Source organism: Neoarius graeffei, chromosome 3 (assembly GCF_027579695.1).
Source record: "Neoarius graeffei isolate fNeoGra1 chromosome 3, fNeoGra1.pri, whole genome shotgun sequence".
NCBI classification, from domain to species: Eukaryota; Metazoa; Chordata; class Actinopteri; order Siluriformes; family Ariidae; genus Neoarius; species Neoarius graeffei.
Genome location: NC_083571.1, coordinates 77521277 through 77545649, shown reverse-complemented (window position 1 = coordinate 77545649; position 24373 = coordinate 77521277). Strand labels below are relative to the sequence as shown.

Genomic DNA, 24373 nt, shown 5'->3' with positions numbered 1-24373 from the left:
GATGTGTGGGGAATGATTAGGAGAATGGAGGGTAATAGGAGAGAGTGGAGTTACCCGATCTTGTCAGATGGTGATCAGTTGGCTGTCACTAACAGGGAAAAAGCAGAAATGATGGTGAACACATTGAGCATAGTACATAGTTCTAGGAACCTGACAGATGAAGAAAGAAGTAGAGAGGAAACAAGGAGTTTGTATGCTGATGCTATCCAAAAGAAGGGAAAGCTGGAGGATAAATATAACGTTCCTTTTACTATTAGAGAACTGAGAAATGCTTTGGAGCAGTGCAGAAACTCAGCCCCTGATAAAGACGCCATTTGCTATAGAATGTTATCACATTTGAGTGATACAAGTATTCAGAAAGTGTTGAATTTATATAATAAAGTTTGGGAGGAAGACAAAATTCCTACAGGGTGGAAGGAGGCCATTATTGTACCAATTAAGAAGCCAGGAAAAGATGCTAGCAATCCAGCAAACTATAGACCAATAGCATTAACCTCTCAGTTTGGAAAATTGATGGAAAGGATGGTAAATTGTAGACTAATGCACTTTATTGAGGAAAAGGGGCTTATGGCTAGCTGTCAGAGTGGCTTTAGAAAGGGAAGACGTACCACTGATTCCATAATTTGTCTAGAAGATGATATAAGGAAGGCACAGTTAAATAAGGAAACTGTGGTGGCAGTCTTCTTGGATGTGGAGAAGGCGTATGATATGCTGTGGGTTGATGGCCTTTTAATTAAAATGCACTTACTTGGGATTGGCGGGAACATGTTTAACTGGGTGTTAGATTTTTTGAATAATAGAAGCATTCAGGTTAAGATAGGGAATGATGTATCAAGAAAATGCTTGGTTGAAAATGGAACTCCTCAAGGAAGTGTGATAAGCCCACTTTTGTTTAATATTATGATTAATGACGTCTTTAATAATGTTCAGCCAGGAATTGGAAAGTCACTGTTTGCAGATGATGGTAGTCTGTGGAAGAGGGGGAAAAATATAAAGTATGCTCTGAAGAAGGTCCAGGAATCTCTCAGTACAGTGGAGGACTGGGGTAGGAAATGGGGGTTTAGATTTTCAGTGGAGAAGACTAAAGTGGTGTTTTTTACAAAAAAGAAAATTGATGAGTGTCTGCGATTGCATTTGTATGGAAGTCCCCTAGAAAGGCAGAAAAGTTTTAAATTCCTTGGTGTTATCTTTGATGAAAGGCTGACATGGAGAGAACATATATCAAAAGTCATAGATAAAAGTAAAAAGGTCCTCAATGAGATGTCTTTCTGGACTGGAATGGGGGGCTGATGTAGCGCCTCTGAAGCAAATTTATAATTACTTAATCAGGGCAAGGATTGAGTATGGATGCATAGTTTATGGGTCTGCAGCCAAATCAGTGTTAGCTGGATTGGATGTTATCCAAGCTAAGGCTTTAAGGATTTGTACAGGAGCGGTACAGGAGAGGCGTTCCTTGCAAGTGGAGACAGGTGAAATGCCATTTGAGTTGAGAAGGAAGCAGCTTCAAGCAAACTATTGGGTGAATTTGATGGGTCAGAGACCTGACCACCCAGTAAAAAGTGTAATTCAGCCAAGCTGGGAGAGAGAGGGGGCAAGATTATTATGCTTTGGGTGGACTGGGGAAGCTGTAGCACAGGAATTGAAGGTCCTTGATAAGTCTTTTAGTTTAGGAGTAGTGTGGCCTTCTATACCTTTGTGGCAATTGGAGGCTCCAGAGACTGATCTAGGATTGCTTAGAATTAAGTGTGATAATCCTGAAGTAGATTTAGTACATGAGTTTCATTGTCATGTGGGTGAAAGATATAGATCATATTTTAGTATTCACTGATGGATCAAAAGACCAAGACACAGGTGTTACAGGTGCAGCTTTCATTGTGCAAAGGTTTAATATTCATGCTTGTAAGCGAACCTCAGACTTTTTAAGTGTTTATACAGTAGAATTATATGCCATCCTGATGGCTGTGCAGTGGGCCGAACAACTCAAGAATAAGAAAGTGCTGATTTGTAGTGATAGTATGTCAGCTATCAGTAGTCTTGGTAAGGGATTGGCAAAGAGCCGACAAGATTTGATCTATGAAGTCCTGATGGAAATTAGGGATGCTAAGAGGAGGGGCATGGAGGTGTCATTTTTATGGGTCCCGGCACATGTGGGCATTTCATTAAATGAAAAGGCTGATAAGTTGGCCAAGAAGGCAGCCAAAAAAGACACAATTGATGTCCACATACACCTAAGTCAGAGGGTAAAAGCATTGTATGGCAAGAGATAATTTTGAGTTGGCAGTCATGTTGGGAGCAAGAACAGAAGGGCAGACACCTTTTTTCACTTACTAGTAGAGTAACAGACTCAGGTCAGGTTTACAAAAGAGGAGGAGGCAAACGGAAGGAGAATGTTATTATTTCTAGATTGAGAATTGGACATACATTTCTGAACAGTACCTTATTTATTTTGGGAAAACATCAGACTGGATTATGCACCAATTGTTCCGGCCAGGAAATGGAGACTGTACGACATGCGTTACTCTCTTGTGGGAAATACGATTGCCAAAGGCAAGAACTGATCAGACAGCTGAAGGAGATTGGTCTGGAAGAGGTTTCTCTGAAAAGTGTGTTGGACATGGGGTCAAGTGGGAAGGAAAGAAGACCTTTTTTCCAGTTTTTAATGGACACTGGCCTATATGGTAGAATTTAGTGCGCTGCGTTTTTAGTTCAGTAGGTGGCAGCAATGCAACTTTTTAGGATGCCAGCTGCCTTAAAACCCCAAAGAAGAAGAAGAAGCGGACTTTGCCAGAACGTCTCGCTGTTTTTTCACATTGTCTCTGCGCCATTATCGCTTCTTGGATTTTTGCTCTCTGTTTTTGCCTGTTTCTTGTCACAGTTTTTTGCACTATGTTTTTGTCTTTTTTCATGTTTGTTGCACTGTGTTTTTGTGTCAAGTTTTTTGTCTGGACTATTTTTTATGCTAGCGATTTTTGTCCTTGCCTGCCTCATTTTTTTGGATTATTTTTGGTTTATTTTTTCCTATTAAATCTTTTATTATTGGAGTTACTAGTCTGTGTTCTGCTTTTGGCTCCTACTCCCCACATCTCACCATGCTTATGAATAATATCACCCAGAGGTAACATATATAAAGAAAAAAGCAGTGGGTCTAAGACAGAACCTTGTGGAACACCAAACTTTACTTCAGTATGTCTAGAAAAAAAATCACCATTTACATCAACATACTGATAGCGATCAGTTAAATAAGACCTGAGCCAGGAGAGGGCTGTTCCCTTAACTCCCACAACATTTTCTAGCCTATCCAAAAAAATGGAATGATCAGTGGTATCAAATGCTGCACTAAGGTCAAGCAACACAAGCAGGGAGACACAGCCCCCTGATCAGACGCCAACGGTAGGTCATTACCTCCGCCAAGAAGGTTATGTTTTCGGTAGCGTTGGTTTGTTGGTTTGTCTGTTAGCAACATTACAGGAAAAGTTATGAATGGATTGCTCTGAAATTTTTTCCAGAGGTGTGACTGGGCACAAGTAACAATCCATTAAATTTTGGCGGTGATCCGGATCACCTTTTGGATCCTGGATTTTTTTGAAGGGTTCTTGGCGGAGGTCTGCTCTCTGAGTGCTTTTCTAGTTTACTACTTTAACCAGTGCTGTCTCTGTGCTATGATGAGGTCCAAATTCTGACTGATACATTTCATGGATGTTATTCCTATGTAAATATGAGCATAACTGTCATGCCACAGTTTTTTCTAGGATCTTGGAGATAAAGGGGAGGTTTGATATTGGCCGATAATTGGACAGCTGACAGGGATCAAGGTCAGGTTTTTTTAATCAGGGGTTTGATAACTGCTAGTTTAAAGGATTTGGGTACATAGCCAATCCTAAGAGAAGAATTTATGATTTTTAGAAGCGGTTCAATGACATCAGGTATTATCTGTTTGAATAGACGTGTAGGTAAGGGATCTAATACACAAGTTGAGGATTTTGATGTAGGGATTAATGAAAGTGGGCGGTGCGGTGGTGTAGTGGTTAGCGCTGTCGCCTCACAGCAAGAAGGTCCAGGTTCGAGCCCCGTGGCCGGCGAGGGCCTTTCTGTGTGGAGTTTGCATGTTCTCCCCGTGTCCGCGTGGGTTTCCTCCGGGTGCTCCGGTTTCCCCCACAGTCCAAAGACATGCAGGTTAGGTTAACTGGTGACTCTAAATTGACCGTAGGTGTGAATGTGAGTGTGAATGGTTGTCTGTGTCAGCCCTGTGATGACCTGGTGACTTGTCCAGGGTGTACCCCGCCTTTCGCCCGTAGTCAGCTGGGATAGGCTCCAGCTTGCCTGCGACCCTGTAGAACAGAATAAAGCAGCTAGAGATAATGAGATGAGATTTTCAATTTTGTCATTGAAAAAAAAATCATGAAGTCATTGCTACTACATACTGCAGGTGTGCATATGTCTATAGTGGTCTTATTCCTAGTTAATTTTGCGACAGTATTAAATAGGAATCTAGGATTATTTTGTTATCTTCTATTAGGGAGGAGAGATATGTTGATCTAGCAGCACCAAGAGCTTTTCTATACTTCAGGAAGCTCTCCTTCCATGCTAATTTGAAAACTACCAATTTTGTTTGACGCCATTTATGTTCCAATTTTCAAGTGGTCCGTTTTAAAGTGCATGTGTCATCGTTATGCCAGGGTACTAATTTTTTCTCTCTGATCATTTTCCTTTTAAAATTATCTGAAGTATAGTGGAATGTTGACTAAGCATTCAGTTACCTGATCAAGTTCTGCAGGGGCTGACAGTGACCCAGTCAAAGTTTATAAGTCTGGGAGATCATTTATAAAACTCTGTGCAGTAGTTGACGTACAGTGGTGCTTGAAAGTTTGTGAACCCTTTAGAATTTTCTATATTTCTACATAAACATGACCTAAAACAATCAGATTTTCACACAAGTCCCAAAAGTAGATAAAGAGAATCCAGTTAAACAAATAAGAAAATATTAATCTTGGTCATTTATTTGAGGAAAATGAGCCAATATCTGTGAGTGGCAAAAGTATGTGAACCTCTAGGATTAGCAGTTAATTTGAAGGTGAAATTAGAGTCAGGTGGTTTCAAATCAATGGGATGACAATCAGGTGTGAGTGGACACCCTGTTTTATTTAAAGAACAGGGATCTATCAAAGTCTGATCTTCACAACACATCTTTGTGGAAGTGTATCATGGCACGAACAAAGGAGATTTCTGAGGACCTCAAAAAAAGTGTTGTTGATGCTCATCAGGCTGGAAAAGGTTACAAAACCATCTTTGTTTGTTTAATTTATTGCCATTTTTGGCATCTGTGGCTATTTTATGGCCAAAGCAGGTAAAAATAAATATACTTTTTTTAAACAATCAAACAATTTAAATAAGTTTTTTTTTACATCAATACAAGTTAGAAAGTTTAAGACTTTTAAAGGTGGGACCTTAGAAAAGATGTTTACAGCATTATCTTCTTTATACAAAACCATCTCTAAAAAGAGTTTGGACTCCACCAATCCACAGTCAGACAGATTGTGTACAAATGGAGGAAATTCAAGACCATTGTTACCCTCCCCAGGAGTGGTCGACCAACAAAGATCACTCCAAGAGCAAGGTGTGTAATAGTCGGCAAGGTCACAAAGGACCCCAGGGTAACTTCTAAGCAACTGAAGGCCTCTCTCACATTGGCTAATGTTAATGTTCATGAGTCCACTATCAGGAGAATACTGAACAACACTGGTGTGCATGGCAGGGTTGCAAGGAGAAAGCCACTGCTCTCCAAAAAGAACATTGCTGCTCATCTGCAGTTTGCTAAAGATCACATGGACAAGCCAGAAAGCTATTGGAAAAAAAAGTTTTGTGGACGGATGAGACCAAAATAGAACTTTTTGGTTTAAATGAGAAGCGTTATGTTTGGAGAAAGGAAAACACTGCATTCTAGCATAAGAACCTTATCCCATCTGTGAAAAATGATGGTGGTAGTATCATGGTTTGGGCCTGTTTTGCTGCATCTGGGCCAGGATGGCTTGCCATCGTTGATGGAACAATGAATTCTGAATTATACCAGCGAATTCGAAAGGAAAATGTCAGGACATCTGTCCATGAACTGAATCTCGAGAGAAGGTGGGTCATGCAGCAAGACAATGACCCTAAGCACACAAGTCATTCTACCAAAGAATGGTTAAAGAATAATGTTCTGGAATGGCCAAGTCAAAGTTTTGACCTTAATCCAATCGAAATGTTGTGGAAGGACCTGAAGCGAACAGTTCCTGTGAGGAAACCCACCAACATCCCAGAGTTGAAGCTGTTCTGTACGGAGGAATGGACTAAAATTCCTCCAAGCTGGTGTGCAGGACTGATCAACAGTTACCGGAAACATTTAGTTGCAGTTATTGCTGCACAAGGGAGTCACACCAGATTATTGAAAGCAAAGGTTCACATACTTTTGCCACACACACAGATTCTTTTTCCTCAATAAATAAATGACCAAGTATAATATTTTTGTCTCATTTGTTTAAATGGGTTCTCTTTATCTACTTTTAGGACTTGTGTGAAAATCTGATGATGTTTTCGGTCATATTTATGCAGAAATATAGAAAATTCTAAAGGGTTCACAAACTTTCAAGCACCACTGTAAATGTACGTTTAAAGAGTAGTGTGGCGAGGTGCATATATTACTATTCAGACATATTTTGAATGAGAGGAGAATGATCTGAGAACTTCAGACTGTGGAAGTGTGACTATATTTTTTATGTTTAACCTGAATGTTAGTATTCGATTGAGTGAGTGACCACCATTATGGGTCGGTCCTATGACACTGATTAACCCCTACTGAATCTAAAATGGACACAAATGCTGTTTTCAAAGGGTGTTCTGGGCTTTCGAAGTGAATATTAAAATCTCAGACAACTAAATCTTTGTATAAGGAAATAATCAGGTCTGAGATAAAACCTGCAAATTCAGAGAGAAACTCAGAATATGGCCCTGGGGGCCTGTAAATAATAAGTAACGGAATTAATTGGGTAGACTTCAAGGCTACATACATTATATTAGTATGAAGAACTTCAAATGTATTAAATTTATAAGCAGGATTTTGTGTTACACCTAGATAATCTTTATAAATAACCACGACGGCTCCTCCTCTGCCAGTTAGACAAAGCTAGTGTATAACTGTATCCAGGAGAACTCGCTTCATTTAATGCTATATATTCATTTGGCTTAATCCATGTTTCTGTTAAACACAGTACATTAAACTCCTGATCAGTAATAAGTTCATTAACAATTAGTGCTTTAGATGTAAGATCTAATATTTAATAGCCCCACCTTTAGATCAAAGGTGCTGGCGACAAAAGACAAAACCTTTGTCACATGCACACTTCAAGCACAGTGAAATTCATCCTCTGCATTTAACCCATCTGAAGCAGTGAACACACACACGCGCGCGCACACACACACACCCAGAGCAGTGGGCAGCCACACTAGAGCGCCCGGGGAGCAGTCATGGGTCAGGTACCTTGCTCAAGGGCACCCCATGTCAACCTAACTACATGTCTTTGGATTGTGGGGGAAACCAGAGCGCCCGGAGGAAACCCACGCAGACATGGGGAGAACATGCAAACCCCACACAGAAAGGCCCTCACCGGCCGCTGGGTTCGAACCTGGAACCTTCTTGCTGTGAGGCGACTGTGCTAACCACTACACCACCATGCCGCCCTGGCTGTACAGTCAGTATGATCTAATTTTATATTAATTAGGTTACTGGAACAAACTCTGAGCATTTCTTTTGTTTAGCTCAAGGAACAGACACAGTCTCGATGTAGTGGACCCAGAGTGACAACTCTGTGCAGCTACCGGTAGCAGACAGTCAGTTTAGCCTGTTCGTCTACTCCCTGGCCTTGGCTCTGGATTGTCAGAAGTTAACTAGACCTGTTCTGAGACTATGACCTATGCTGCAAGAAATGAGAGCAGCACCTTCCTGAGTGGGATGGATACCATCCCGCCCTAACAGGCCAGCAGTGCCCTCAAAATTAGTCCAATTATCTATAAAGCCCACGCTGTTTTCAGAGCACCACCTGGACAACCAGCAGTTCAGTGACCATAACCTGCTGTAAGCTATATCGCCACACCACATTGGGATGGGGCCAGAGCATACTACAGCATCGGACATCACCTTCGCCAATTTAAACACCTCTACAAAGTTACTCTTAGTAACCTCAGACTGACAAAGGCATATATAATTAGCTCCTACATGGATAACTATCTTTGAGAACCTGTGCTTGCCTAGGACCCTAAGATTGCCTGCTATGTTGGGCACCCTGGCTTCCGGTATACACCTGACTAAAGCTGCTGGTGCCCCTAAAGGCCTAGCTAATTTCACATGCCCTATATAGGGATATAGTCCCCTATAACCAGAGCTCTTTCAGCTTTCTCAGCAGGTGCATCACTGAGGAAGGCAAACCTGTGCGATACGTGAAGCGGAGAGGAGTGGTGCTCCCGTGGGCGCTTTCGCTCTACGCTTATGCCGCCGAGTCATCACCCATTCACCCCACTGTGAGGGCTCTAATGCCAGAGTTGGGGGATTACTAACTCCTCCAAGGGCATCCAGACTTTCCCCTGCAAAAACTACACTGTTCTCATTCTCACTAGCCCTCTCTAAAGTCAAGTCAAGTTTATTTCTATAGCACTTTTAACAGACATTGTTGCAAAGCAGCTTTACAGAATTTGAATGATTTTAAACATGAGCTAATTTTATCCCTAATCTATCCCCAATGAGCAAGCCTGTGGTGACGGTGGCAAGGAAAAACTCCCTCAGACAACATGAGGAAGAAACCTCGAAAGAAACCAGACTCAAAAGGGAATCCATCCTCATTTGGGTGATAACAGACAACATTATAACATTAACGGTTTTAACATGAAGTCAGTTTTGTTGATGTTATCACTCATTGATGGAAACTTGAGTGCAAAACTGCTCATGACAACTGCAGTCCTAAAGTTAGCAAGTTAACTGTAGTCCTCAGCCATAAAAGTGTACTGTAAAACTAAGTGTCCAATGCATCTTCCTAAAGTCTGGATACACACCTCCAAAGATACAACCTTCTCCATCAGAGAACTAATTAATCTGCACTTATCACAAATAAAGCTATCACTAACGATGGAGGAAGAATGACTAAACATCCTGCACTCAAAACACTGAACAAGCTGAAGGTGTGCCATGATGAAAAGATTAACGTACCTTAATTGAGGATCTGTTGATATTAAAGCAGATCTGATGTGGATGGCCTCCGCTTGTGGTCTTTACGCAGGAGAAGAAAAAAAAAGAAAGCTTCTGGTCTTGGTGTTCTTGCGAAAAATTTTAAAGTGCGAAAAAAGAAAGTGAAAGTACAATAAAAAATGAAAAGGATACTGGAAAATTATTTGTAGAGAAAATAAAAAGATTAGTGATTAATGCCAACACTCATGGAAAAAAAGATTAATCTTTATCTCTCAGATAGATAGATAGATAGATAGATAGATAGATAGATAGATAGATAGATAGATAGATAGATAGATAGATAGTGTGGGAAAATAAGAAATTTTAAGCAGACTGTCACAGTCAAGTCTGAAATGTCTGTCTGTCCAAATGATGGGCCAGAGGCCTGGAACAATGCAGCTGGGGGAAGAATAAGGTGGGCCCCGAAAGCTGAAGGGCTTTAGATGCCTGGAGATACAGTTAGGTCCATAAATATTTGGACAGAGGCAACATTTTTCTAATTTTGGTTCTGTACATTACCACAATGAATTGTGAACAAAACAATTCAGATGCAGTTGAAGTTCAGACTTTCAGCTTTAATTCAGTGGGTAGAACAATATGATTGCATAAAAATGTGAGGAACTAAAGCATTTTTTTAAACACAATCCCTTCATTTCAGGGGCTCAAAAGTAATTGGACAAATTAAATAATTGTAAATAAAATGTTCATTTCTAATACTTGGTTGAAAACCCTTTGTTGGCAATGACTGCCTGAAGTCTTGAACTCATGGACATCACCAGACGCTGTGTTTCCTCCTTTTTAATGATCTGCCAGGCCTTTACTGCAGCGATTTTCAGTTGCTGTTTGTTTGTGGGCCTTTCTGTCTGAAGTTTAGTCTTTAACAAGTGAAATGCATGCTCAATTGGGTTGAGATCAGGTGACTGACTTGGCCATTCAAGAATATTCCACTTCTTTGCTTTAATAAACTCTTGGGTTGCTTTGGCTTTATGTTTTGGGTCATTGTCCATCTGTATTATGAAACGCCGACCAATCAGTTTGGCTGCATTTGAGCACACAGTATGTCTCTGAGTACCTCAGAATTCATCCGGCTGCTTCTGTCCTGTCACACATCATCAATAAACACTAGTGACCCAGTGCCACTGGCAGCCATGCATGCCCAAGCCATCACACTGCCTCCACCATGTTTTACAGATGATGTGGTATGCTTTGGATCATGAGCTGTACCACACCTTCGCCATACTTTTTTCTTTCCATCATTCTGGTAGAGGTTGATCTTGGTTTCATCTGTCCAAAGAATGTTCTTCCAGAACTGTGCTGGCTTTTTTAGAAGTTTTTTAGCAAAGTCCAATCTAGTCTTTTTATTCTTGAGGCTTATGAGTGGCTTGCACCGTGCAGTGAACCCTCTGTATTTACTTTCATGCAGTCTTCTCTTTATGGTAGATTTGGATATTGATACACCTACCTCCTGGAGAGTGTTGTTCACTTGGTTGGCTGTTGTGAAGGGGTTTCTCTTCACCATGGAAATTATTCTGCGATAATCCTTCTGTGAGGGTCCAGGTCTTTTTGCATTGATGAGTTCACCAGTTCTTTCTTTCTTTCTTTCTTTCTTTCTTTCTCAGGATGTACCAAACTGTAGATTTTGCCACTCCTAATATTGTAGCAATTTCTCGGATGGGTTTTTTCTGTTTTCGCAGCTTAAGGATGGCTTGTTTCACCTGCATGGAGAGCTCCTTTGACCACATATTTTCTTCACAGCAAAATCTTCCAAATGCAAGCACCACACCTCAAATCAACTCCAGGCCTTTTATCTGCTTAATTGAGAATGACATAATGAAGGAATTGCCCACACCTGCCCATGAAATAGCCTTTGAGTCAATTGTCCAATTACTTTTGGTCCCTTTAAAAACAGGGTGGCACATGTTAAGGAGCTGAAACTCCTAAACCCTTCATCCAATTTTAGTGTGGATACCCTCAAATGAAAGCTGAAAGTCTGGACTTTATGTCCATGTTCATTATATAACTATAACTTGAGTATGTTTCAGTAAACAGGTAAAAAAACAAAATTAGTGTCAGTGTCAAAATATACATGAACCTAACTGTAGCTTCTCAGCTATTTTCAGGTACATTTTTGTGATCTTCAAAGGCCAAGTTCACTTGACATTAGTTGCTAATTACACTACAAATTGAATATAATTTACAATAAAATGTCATAAGATTCCAGGCGGCACAGTGGTGTAATGGTTAGCACGGTCTCCTCACAGCAAGAAGGTCGTGGGTTCGAGCCCAGCGGCTGACGAGGGCCTTTCTGTGTGGCGTTTGCATGTTCTCCCTGTGTCTGCATGGGTTTCCCCCACAGTCCAAAGACATGCAGGTTAGGCTAATTGGTGGCTCTAAATTGACCGTAGGTGTGAATGTGAATGGATGTTTGTCTCTATGTGTCAGCCCTGCGATGACCTGGCGACTTGTCCAGGGTGTACCCTGTCTCTTGTCCATAGTCAGCTGGGACAGGTTCCAACTTGCCTGCAACCCTGCACAGGATAAGCAGTTAAAGATGATGGATGGATGGTGTGCTTTGTTTGTCCTATGACTGTATGTACAACCCCGATTCCAAAAAAGTTGAGACAAAGTACAAATTGTAAATAAAAACGGAATGCAATAATTTACAAATCTCAAAAACTGATATTGTATTCACAATAGAACATAGACAACATATAAAATGTCGAAAGTGAGACATTTTGAAATTTCATGCCAAATATTGGCTCATTTGAAATTTCATGACAGCAACACATCTCAAAAAAGTTGGGACAAGGGCAATAAGAGGCTGGAAAAGTTAAAGGTACAAAAAAGGAACAGCTGGAGGACCAAATTGCAACTCATTAGGTCAATTGGCAATAGGTCATTAACACGACTGGGTATAAAAAGAGCATCTTGGAGTGGCAGCGGCTCTCAGAAGTAAAGATGGGAAGAGGATCACCAATCCCCCTAATTCTGCGCTGACAAATAGTGGAGCAATATCAGAAAGGAGTTCGACAGTGTAAAATTGCAAAGAGTTTGAACATATCATCATCTACAGTGCATAATATCATCAAAAGATTCAGAGAATCTGGAAGAATCTCTGTGCGTAAGGGTCAAGGCCGGAAAACCATACTGGGTGCCCGTGATCTTCGGGCCCTTAGACGGCACTGCATCACATACAGGCATGCTTCTGTATTGGAAATCACAAAATGGGCTCAGGAATATTTCCAGAGAACATGATCTGTGAACACAATTCACCGTGCCATCCGCCATTGCCAGCTAAAACTCTATAGTTCAAAGAAGAAGCCGTATCTAAACATGATCCCGAAGCGCAGACATCTTCTCTGGGCCAAGGCTCATTTAAAATGGGCTGTGGCAAAGTGGAAAACTGTTCTGTGGTCAGACGAATCAAAATTTGAAGTTCTTTATGGAAATCAGGGACGCCGTGTCATTCGGACTAAAGAGGAGAAGGACGACCCAAGTTGTTATCAGCACTCTGTTCAGAAGCCTGCATCTCTGATGGTATGGGGTTGCATTAGTGCATGTGGCATGGGCAGCTTACACATCTGGAAAGACACCATCAATGCTGAAAGGTGTATCCAGGTTCTAGAGCAACATATGCTCCCATCCAGACGACGTCTCTTTCAGGGAAGACCTTGCATTTTCCAACATGACAATGCCAGACCACATACTGCATCAATTACAGCATCATGGCTGCGTAGAAGAAGGGTCCGGGTACTGAACTGGCCAGCCTGCAGTCCAGATCTTTCACCCATAGAAAACATTTGGCGCATCATAAAACAGAAGATACGACAAAAAAGACCTAAGACAGTTGAGCAACTAGAATCCTACATTAGACAAGAATGGGTTAACATTCCTATCCCTAAACTTGAGCAACTTGTCTCCTCAGTCCCCAGACGTTTACAGACTGTTGTAAAGAGAAAAGGGGATGTCTCACAGTGGTAAACATGGCCTTGTCCCAACTTTTTTGAGATGTGTTTTTGTCATGAAATTTAAAATCACCTAATTTTTCTCTTTAAATGATACATTTTCTCAATTTAAACATTTTATATGTCATCTATGTTCTATTCTGAATAAAATATGGAATTTTGAAACTTCCACATCATTGCATTCCGTTTTTATTTACAATTTGTACTTTGTCCCAACTTTTTTGGAATCGGGGTTGTACCTTAAATCTTTAAGGTACACCACAGCCATATTTTCAGGTGAAAGATTCATATTAAAAAGGTACATAAGGTAAAGGTACTACCAGGGAAAGGTACAATTTAGCACTTTTTTTTTGAAAATGGATGACAATTAACAGTTATTGCATGAAATCAAGTCGTATATGAGCTGATAGCCATGTACGACGAGATTGAGTGGAATAACTTTTATTCTCTCCACATTCAGTGGATTTTGAGAAACGGAGCATTGACACCAACGGATTATTTCCCAGACGGCGTCCGATATATGATTTCCTGTACAAAGAAAAACTGAAATCTCCATAAAAATAATTATAGACTAGTAGTAAAAGAGCTGTTTAAAAAATGATCAGAGGCTGAACTGGAAGGGGGGGGGGACAATAATGAAGGGGAGTGCTATAAAAATATGTAAGGATTGTGGGTAAAGTTGAGAAAATAAGAGGACGTAATGAAAGGGGAAAAAAGTCGGGACAAACTTTTCTTGGGGCAAATTTGATCAGATACAATGGTTTCACACAAGCTGAATACACGCGATGTGAGTGGTAAGATGGCGGCTAGATGGATGCACTCGTCTCTACAGCAGAGAATAGGCTATGAGCTCTCCAGATTTTTATGTAGAGCTCAGTGCATGAGACCCACAAATAAATCGAATGAGATGCACAAATATGCGACGCTCTATCTTAATTTTGGGGGTTTCATGTTGGCGAGTTGTAACCTCTGAGCTCGATAGAAAATTTGGAGAGCTCATAGACGAGTGAAGCCATCTTACCACTCACATAGCGTGCATTTGGCTTGTGTTAAACCATCATATCCAATCAAATTTGCCCCAAGAAAAGTATCTTCTGCAGGGTTAGATCTTAAGGTTTTTCTGCACTAGCCAGCCGGGCTAGTGGCTTGCAAATTGCACTAGCCTGCAGAGTGTTGCACTAGCCCGCTATTTTAAGCCCAATTCCTGTGACAATTGAAAGAATTTTAAATACTAAACAATGAACAAGTTGAAACAACAGAAGCTCCCAATTCAGTGTAACAAAACCAGTACTTTATTCAATCCATTATGGTTCTCATATGTGACTTTGTGTTTCAAACCATAATTGTCACTTTGAAGTATAAAAGAGGTAGTCATTGCTTACAGTTAAGTAGACTAGTACATGTAGTAATCTCGCAAAATGGACTAGAACTGAAATCATTCAGTTGCCTTAGACTGGAAAAAAACATTAGGCACTCATCATGGTACACAGTTACAACCTGTGTCAATGAACTGTGACAGTAATGTTCAGCAACAATGCATTACACCATGTACAATAAATAGAATGAGCTAAAAGATTTTGTATCAGATTTTGCGTAATTCAAGATGGCCACACCCATGTCAAGTTATTGCACTAGCCAACATGGGCTAGTAGCAGAGATTTTGCACTAGCCCGTGGCTATCTGCACTAGCCACGGGCTAGCGGGCTAGTGTTAAGATCTAACCCTGCTTCTGACTTTGTTCCTTTCATTACGACCTCTTTCTTTCTCAACTTTACCCACATTCCTTACATATCTTTATAGCACTCCCCTTCACTGTTTTTTGTCTTTTCCATTCCAATCTCTGATTTTTTTTTTTTTTTGAATGGCTTTTACTACTATAATTATTTTTACAGAGATTTTCAGTTTCTCTTATACAGTGTATATTACTCTTTCATATATTTCTTCTTCCTTTCTATTTATTTAATTTTTTTAATATTATACCAACACAAAGGCTGTACAATACTTCCTTTCTATTTGGACAGTCATTGAAACAGCATTATTTTCTCATGTTATTTGCCATTTTCAATTCATTCTCACATGTCTGTACATGTGTATGAATGTACAGAATGTACAATTCATTGGTCACACAATTCACTGTCATTTTAGACACAAACAAATACATTTTTATGCTTTTTCTTTTTAAGACCATGCAGTGTTTTAGCAAATGGGGTAACCTTTAAAGCTAGATGGCCTTTTGATTTCATAAAATCGGTGAAATGTAGTTCTCTCTGAAATTTGGTCATTGTGATACAAGTTTATTTCTGTAATGTAAAAAAAAAACAGGCCATTCTGTGGCTGAGAAGTTATTTAATTTGAGGGGATTCCCAAGCAAATAATGTTCATGAAATCGCTCGCTTTGTGCAGTCAAGCGGACAGAGGAAGTCCATGTGCGCATGCACAGGTTTACCACCATCTTCTTTTGGGTTTTATGGCAGCTGGCATCAACAATATTGCATTACTGCCATCTACAGGTTTACCTTGAGTGTGCACTTACAGTTACATCATTCTGTCACTAAAACGAACAGCTGATCACACTGAGGTGCTCACTGACCACCGATATTTATTAGTTTGGTTCTGCGTTTCTTTTCCTTCACAACAAAGTCTTTTCTTCTTGCTTTCCATTACTGTAGTCAGTCTTTCACGTTTCATTTGCACACTCATGTCCTCAATTTTTCTCTCTTGTTTCAAATTTGTATCCCACAATGCCTTGCACGAACAGGGAAAGCCCTGATGTAGCATCTTGAATTGGGTCATGGTGAAGCAGGAAAAAATAGTGGAGAATTTAGGGCCACGTGGCCCTAAATTCATTAATTGTTCTATTTAAAATAATAATAATAATAATAATAATAATAATAATAATAATTATTATTATTATTATTATTATTATTATTATTATTATAATAAAATTGGAAGTCTGTTATTCAAATTCAGTAGCTTTCCATCCACTAAACAAAAATAATTGGATGTTCAGGAAAATTCTTTTTATGAGCTACTCTTAAATCTGAATGGCAGTCTACCTTTAATGTGGTAAACAAATGCAATGAGAAATACAACTTGGCAAACAATGTGACAAACAAATGCAACTTTTATCAGAATTATGAATGTATGAATTGGAAAATGAAATTTATGCCTATGCAAGAGGAGCTTTGCAGATGCATTCATTCAGAAATTGCATTGTGCAGGATAAGACACCAGTTCTCCACGTGTCCAGTTCTAGACCACATCCAAGTGCAAACACAGACGAGGAAGACATGCTTCTCATCAGAAGATATGATCTTGAACAATCCAAGGTTACCACATTTGCTAAACACTGTGTGGTCTTAAAAAGAAAAAAGCATCAAAATTGAATTGTGTCTTAAATGACAGTAAATTATGTGACCAATACTGTTAAGATGTGAGAATGAAGTGAAAATGGCAAATAACATGAGAAAATAATCCTGTTTCAACAACTGTCCTGAATAGAAAGGAAGTATTGCACAGCCTTTGTGTTGGTATAATTGATTGCTTAGATAGGAAGAAGAAATATATGAAAGAAAGATACATTGTATAAGAGACAAACTGAAATAATCTTCGTAAAAATAAGTAGTAAAAGAACCGTTCAAAATAAATAAATAAAATCAAACTGGACTAGAAAAGGAAAAAAAACAGTGAAGGGAAACGCTATAAAGATATGTAAAGTATGTGGATGAAGTTGAGAAAATAAAAGGTAATGAAAGAGGTGGAAAAAAAGTCAGGAGATATTTTTCTTGGGGCAAGTTTGATTGGATACGATGGCTTAACACATAAGCCAAATACACCCAATATGAGCGGTCAGCTGGCTTCACTCTGACGAGCCTTGAGCTTGAGCTTCTTTTAGGGACGCTCCCACTCGAAGTGATTTGGCATCCTATAAGTATTGGAACTGCTAGTTCATATTGTGGCCAAACATGCACATTAAATACAACTTTCTTTTTCCCCAAAATTAAATTTTTATTTCTTTTCCAATAATAAACCTATAAATGTCATAAAATTCTTTATATAGCAGTAAATTTTTAATATTAATTTCTAATTGTTTATTTCTCATTTTTTGAATAATTTTATCATGAAAGTTTGGATATTTGATACAATATAGAAGCAAGTGTTTGACATTTTCTTTTACACCACAAGTTGTACATTGATTGGAGTTTTTTTTTAAGAAATAGTGTATCATTAAGTAGACATTTTCTAAATCTAAGTCTTGTAATTATCCTTTGTTTGTTTCTGTTTTTGTCAGAATATGTGGTATGTGTTGTAATATTTGGTTCTAGTTGGTAGAAGAATCTACCAGTTTGAGAGTTATCCCATCTGTCTTGCCATATTGTAAAGATAATATCTTTGATATGTTTTGTTATATCAGCAGTGGTAAAAGGGTAATGAATGTCATAATAGGTTTTATTTACTGATCTTTTGGCCAATTTATCAGCCATTTCATTTCCTATAACACCCACATGAGCTTGAATCCAACAAAAAACAACCTTACCACCCATATGTTTAAACTGATGCATAAGATATTGGAAATCTAATAATTCTATATCATCTTCCTTTTGAATTTTTTGAAGGACAGAAAAGGAGTCAGAAAATATCACACTTTGAGGGAGAGATTTATCAATGAGAAGTTCCAAAGCCTTTGTAATTGCTACTAACTCAGCTCTAAAGATAGTACCGTTTGAGATTTTATAATCTTTTTGAATATTTAGACTTAGAATTACAATGCCAGATGCACAATCAAGATCTTTTTTTGAACCATCAGTAAATATATGTAAGTGTTTATTGTATTGGAGTTGAATGTGTTCTAATGCAGATGTAGCAACTATTATCCTCTTGTTTGGATATTTTAGGGACTAAATCTAAGTCAACTTTTGGAGCTCGGGATTCCCAGAATGGAAAAGGATCAACCAAAGGATAACAAGCTGGAATCAGGAGACTGTTAACCAAATGTACAACTTTAGAGAATATAGGACGAAAGTGAATATTAAGGTCACAATTTTGTTCTTCTAGAAGACATTTTTTTTTTTGTTGGATGATCTTCAAAAGATCTATATTTAATTGCACTTTGAGTTTGTTTGAATTCTCTTCTTAGATCCAAAGGCATAATAGGGCAGTCCATCTCCAAAACAGAGATAGGAGTACACTGAAGAGAACCAGTGCAGATTCTAAGGCATTGATTTTGAATAACATCTAATTTTCTTTTCCTAGAAATACTTGCAGTATCAAATTTCACAACCATAATAAAGACATGATAGAATTAGAGATTTATAAAGAATGATCATTGTTTCTTTGTCAATATCCCACTTGCTGCCACATAACTTTACAAACATTTATTCCTTTACAACATTTATTTATGAGATAATCAATGTGAGTTTTCCATGTCAGTTTGTAGTCAAAATAAAGGCCTAAAAACTTTACAGTTTTTTCATTTAAGTTTTTTTTACCATTATACATCAATTTTATATCATAGTTTTTATCTTTATGGAATAAAACCACAGAGAATTTACTTTCAGAAATTTTAAAACCCCATATAATCACACTGATTTAATGAAATCTAAAGCCTGTTGAATACGTTTCTGTAGCAAATTTATGTTTTTCCCAGATTTCCAAATTGCTGTATCAGCAAAAATAGAGAAAGATACATTAGAAAGAACAAGGTCACTTACAGTGGTGCTTGAAAGTTTGTGAACCCTTTAGAATTTTCTATATTTCTGCATAAATATGACCTAAAACATCATTAGATTTTCACACAAGTCCTAAAATTAGATAAAGAGAACCCAGATAAACAAATGAGACAGAAATATTACACTTGGTCATTTATTTATTGAGGAAAATTATCCAATATTACATATCTGTGAGTGGCAAAAGTATGTGAACCTCTAGGATTAGCAGTTAATTTGAAGGTGAAATTAGGGTCCGGTGTTTTCAATCAATAGGATGACAATCAGGTGTGAGTGGCCACCCTGTTTTATTTAAAGAACAGGGATCTATCAAAGTCTGATCTTCACAACACGTGTTTGTGGAAGTGTATCATGGCATGAACAAAGGAGATTTCTGAGGACCTCAGAAAAAGCGTTGTTGATGCTCATCAGGCTGGAAAAGGTTACAAAACCATCTCTAAAGACTTTGGACTCCACCAATCCACAGTCAGACAGATTGTGTACAAATGGAGGAAATTCAAGACCATTGTTACCCTCCCCAGGAGTGGTCGACCAACAAAGATCACTCCAAGAGCAAGGCGTGTAATAGTCGGCGAGGTCACAAAGGACCCCAGGGTAACTTCTAAGCAACTGAAGGCCTCTCTCACATTGGCTAATGTTAATGTTCATGAGTCCACCATCAGGAGAATACTGAACAACAAAATGGTATGCATGGCAGGATTGCAAGGAGAAAGCCACTGCTCTCGAAAAAGAACATTGCTGCTCATCTGCAGTTTGCTAAAGGTCATGTGGACAAGCCAGAAGGCTATTGGAAAAAAGTTTTGTGGACGGATGAGACCAAAATAGAACTTTTTGGTTTAAATGAGAAGTGTTATGTTTGGAGAAAGGAAAACACTGCATTCCAGCATAACGAACTTATCCCATATGTGAAACATGGTGCTGGTAGTTTCATGGTTTGGGCCTGTTTTGCTGCATCTGGGCCAGGACGACTTGCCATCATTGATGGAACAATGAATTCTGAATTATACCAGTGAATTCTAAAGGAAAATGTCAGGACATCTGTCCATGAACTGAATCTCAAAAGAAGGTGGGTCATGCAGCAAGACAACAACCCAAAGCACACAAGTCGTTCTACCAAAGAATGGTTAAAGAAGAATAAAGTTAATGTTTTGGAATGGCCAAGTCAAAGTCCTGACCTTAATCCAATTGAAATGTGGAAGGACCTGAAGCGAGCAGTTCATGTGAGGAAACTGACCAATATCCCAGAGTTGAAGCTGTTCTGTATGGAGGAATGGGCTAAAATTCCTCCAAGCCGGTGTGCAGGACTGATCAACAGTTACCGGAAACGTTTAGTTGCAGTTATTGCTGCACAAGGGGGTCACACCAGATACTGAAAGCAAAGGTTCACATATTTTTTGCCACTCACAGATATGTAATATTGGATCATTTTCCTCAATAAATAAATGACCAAGCATAATATTTTTGTCTCATTTGTTTAACTGGGTTCTCTTTATCTACTTTTAGGACTTGTGTGAAATCTGATGATGTTTTAGGTCATATTTATGCAGAAATATAGAAAATTCTAAAGGGTTCACAAACTTTCAAGCACCACTGTATAGCAATCAAAAATAAAATTGGACTGATAACACTTCCTTGTGGAACACCATTTGGAACTTCAAATAAAGAAGATAATGAGGAACCTACTTTGACTGATAATTCCTTTTTATCTAACAGATAAAAAGGAATTAATCCAATTAAAGATAGAACCAGAGATACCAATATTATGTAACTTATACAATATACCCTTCCTCCATGCCATATGCCTTTTCTATATCAAGAAAGACTTCTAAGACTTTATGCCCTCTTCCAGAACTTTTAATAATATCACCAAGTCTTAGGAGATGATCCAAGGTACATCTTTTTCTTCTAAATCCAGACTGTTTTTTGTTAAATAGTTCATGTTGTTCACAGAACCAATTTAAGCGATTAGTGACCATTCTTTCAAGAATTTTACAGAAGTTTGAAGTTAAAGCAATAGGACGATAGGAAGCAGGATCTGATTTAGGTTTTCCAGGTTTTAAGACAGGAACAACATGAGCAACTTTCCAATCTTTGGGAACAATTCCTTCCGTCAAGGTTTTATTAAAAAAGTCCAAAATGAATTGCTTAGAGTAAGTAGACATATGTTGGAACGTGATATAACAGACCATCCGGTCCAGGAGAGGTGTTTCTACAATTTCTTAAGGCTTTATTGACTTCATCCAGAGGGAATTTATAATTTAATGTAGACTTAGAATCAGTAGACTTTGTAAATATATGATTATTTTCTTCTTCAAATTTGTTTTTATGAGCTAAAAATTCTTTTGTATAATTAGAATCACTACTAACTTTAGCAAAATGGGAAGCAAGGACTTCAGCTTTTTCAAAATTACTTTTAGTATAATTATCATCCTTTTTGAATTCAGGTATATTATCACCATTATTATAATTCATATTTCTTACTAATTTCCAAATTTAATAAGTTTGATCTTTCATTTAATTTACTACAATAACTATGCCAAAACTCTCTTTTCCATTTTAACTATTTTTGTTGCCATTACTCTTTTATATTTATAATTAATAAACTGTTCTGTGTTAAAGTTCTTAAATGCTTTACATTTTACTTGATTTCTTTCTTTAACTACATTTTCACAAGTTTCATTCCAAAAAGGCTAATTTCTTTTTATACCTTTTGATTTTGGTATGGCGACAGTGGCAGCACAATTAATTGCTGCAGTGATATTACAAGTTAGCTCATGAATATCATTATTTGTTTCAATGAACTTAATTTTTGTCACAAAGTTCAGAAAACATTTGCCAATTTGCTTTTTGGAAAATCCATTTAGGACTTGCTTTATTTTCATAGGGAACTTTTTATAGTTGAAAATTATAGCTATACATTTATGATCACTCCCTCCATCAAAATCTGTTGTTTCCCACTTGCACTGAGTGGCAATAGAAGGTGAGCAAAACGTAAGGTCTATATAAGAGAAGCCTTGATTATAAATTCTGGTAGGAGACCCATCATTAAGACACACTAATTCACAATTATCCAATATACAGTGGGGCAAAAAAGTATTTAGTCAGTCACCAATTGTGCAAGTTCTCCCACTTAAAAAGATGAGAGAGGCCTGTAATTTTCATCATAGGTACACCTCAACTATGAGAGACAGAATGGGGGGAAAGAATCCAGGAAATCACATTGTAGGATTTTTAATGAATTAATTGGTAAATTCCTCAGTAAAATAAGTATTTGGTCACCTACAAACAAGCAAGATTTCTGGCTCTCACAGACCTGTAAGTTCTTCTTTAAGAGGCTCCTCTGTCCTCCACTCGTTACCTGTATTAATGGCACCTGTTTGAACTCGTTATCAGTATAAAAGACACCTGTCCACAACCTCAAACAGCCACACTCCAAACTCCACTATGGCCAAGACCAAAGAGCTGTCAAAGGACACCAGAAACAAAATTGTAGACCTGCACCAGGCTGGGAAGACTGAATCTGCAATAGGTAAGCAGCTTGGTGTGAAGAAATCAACTGTGGGAGCAATTATTAGAAAATGGAAGACATACAAGACCACTGATAATCTCCCTCGATCTGGGGCTCCACGCAAGATCTCACCCCGTGGGGTCAAAATGATCACAAGAACGGTGAGCAAAAATCCCAGAACCACACGGGGGGACCTAGTGAATGACCTGCAGAGAGCTGGGACCAAATACCATCAGTAACACACTACGCCGCCAAGGACTCAAATCCTGCAGTGCCAGACGTGTCCCCCTGCTTAAGCCAGTACATGTCCAGGCCCATCTGAAGTTTGCTAGAGAGCATTTGGATGATCCAGAAGAGGATTGGGAGAATGTCATATGGTCAGATGAAACCAAAATAGAACTTTTTGGTAAAAACTCAACTTGTCATGTTTGGAGTCAAGTCAAGTCAAGTCATTTATTTATATAGCACATTTAAAAACAACAGGGGTTGAGCCAAAGTGCTTCACAGTGTTAGCTAAGGCAAAGATAAAAAACAATAATAGTCTGAAACATCAGACCCACATATTTACATTAATCATTGAAAGCGCGGCAATAGCACCATAATAAAGGAGTAAAAAAGAAACAAAACAACACCTCAATTTGACTCAAAAGCAAGTGTGAACAAGTAAGTCTTCAGATTGGATTTAAAAGAGGCAATTGTAGGGGAGGATTTAATGTATGGCGGGAGGGCATTCCAGAGCTTTGGAGCAGCTACAGAGAAAGCACGGTCACCGCGGGTTTTGAGGCGTGTGCGAGGGATGGTAAGGAGTGATTGATTTTGTGACCCAAGTGATCTGGGTGCAGAGTGTGGAATCAAAAGTTCCGAAATATAAGGTGGTACTAGACCATTAAGTGCTTTAAAAACAAAAAGTAAAATTTTAAAATCAATTCTGTATCTCACTGGAAGCCAGTGGAGCTGGGCTAGGACTGGTGTGATATGTTCCCCCTTCTTGGTGCCAGTCAGAAGCCTGGCAGCAGCATTTTGTACCAGTTGAAGTCTATTAATGTTGTATTGTGAGATGCCTGTGTAAAGGGAATTACAGTAATCTAAGCGTGAGGAGATGAATGTGTGGATGACTATTTCCAGATCTTTAGGGGAAAGAACAGGTTTTAACTTTGCTATGGTCCTCAGCTGATAGAAACTGCCTTTAACCACAGCATTAACCTGTTTATTAAAAGTTAGCGAACTGTCAAGCAGAACGCCCAGATTTCTGACTACATTCTGTGTGTCTGGTAGATGAGGAGGAAGAGCATTGCCAAGGCTGGTGACAGTGGGGGATGAACCAAATAATATTATTTCAGTTTTACTTTCATTTAGTTGTAGAAAGTTGTGTGCCATCCAGGATTTAATGTCCTCAAGACAGCTGAACAGATTGTTGATGGTGGAAGAGCAGTTTGGACTGAAGGGCAGGTAGAAAGAGGAGGAGAAAGAATGCTGAGTTGCATCCAAAGAACACCATACCTACTGTGAAGAATGGGGGTGGAAACATCATGCTTTGGGGCTGTTTTTCTGCAAAGGGACCAGGACGACTGATCTGTGTAAAGGAAGGAAGAAATGAATGGGGCCATGTATCATGAGATTTTGAATGAAAACCTCCTTCCATCAGTAAGGGTATTGAAGATGAAACATGGCTGGGTCTTTCAGCATGACAATGATCCCAAACACACCGCCCAGGCAACGAAGGAGTGGCTTCGTAAGAAGCATTTCCAGGTCCTGGAGTGGCCTAGCCAATCTCCAGATCTCAACCCCATAGAAAATCTTTGGAGGGAGTTGAAAGTCCGTGTTGCCCAGTGACAGCCCCAAAACATCACTGCTCTAGAGGAGATCTGCATGGAGGAATGGGCCAAAATACCAACAACAGTGTGTGAAAACCTTGTGAAGACTT

The 24373-nt window shown here is 38.8% G+C and overlaps 1 protein-coding gene across 3 annotated transcripts in view; it reads left to right on the top strand.

Moving 5' to 3' along the window:
* The window catches only part of LOC132883583 (histamine N-methyltransferase-like), a 74997-nt gene extending 56320 nt beyond the window's left edge, over positions 1–18677 (top strand). For all 3 annotated transcript variants that reach the window (XM_060917371.1, XM_060917372.1, XM_060917374.1), the window contains exon 8: positions 18111–18677. In XM_060917371.1, coding sequence (XP_060773354.1) covers positions 18111–18203 — 93 coding nt within the window. In that variant the 3' untranslated portion in view covers positions 18204–18677. The remainder of the gene's footprint in view (positions 1–18110) is intronic.
* Positions 18678–24373: the final 5696 nt, after the last annotated feature.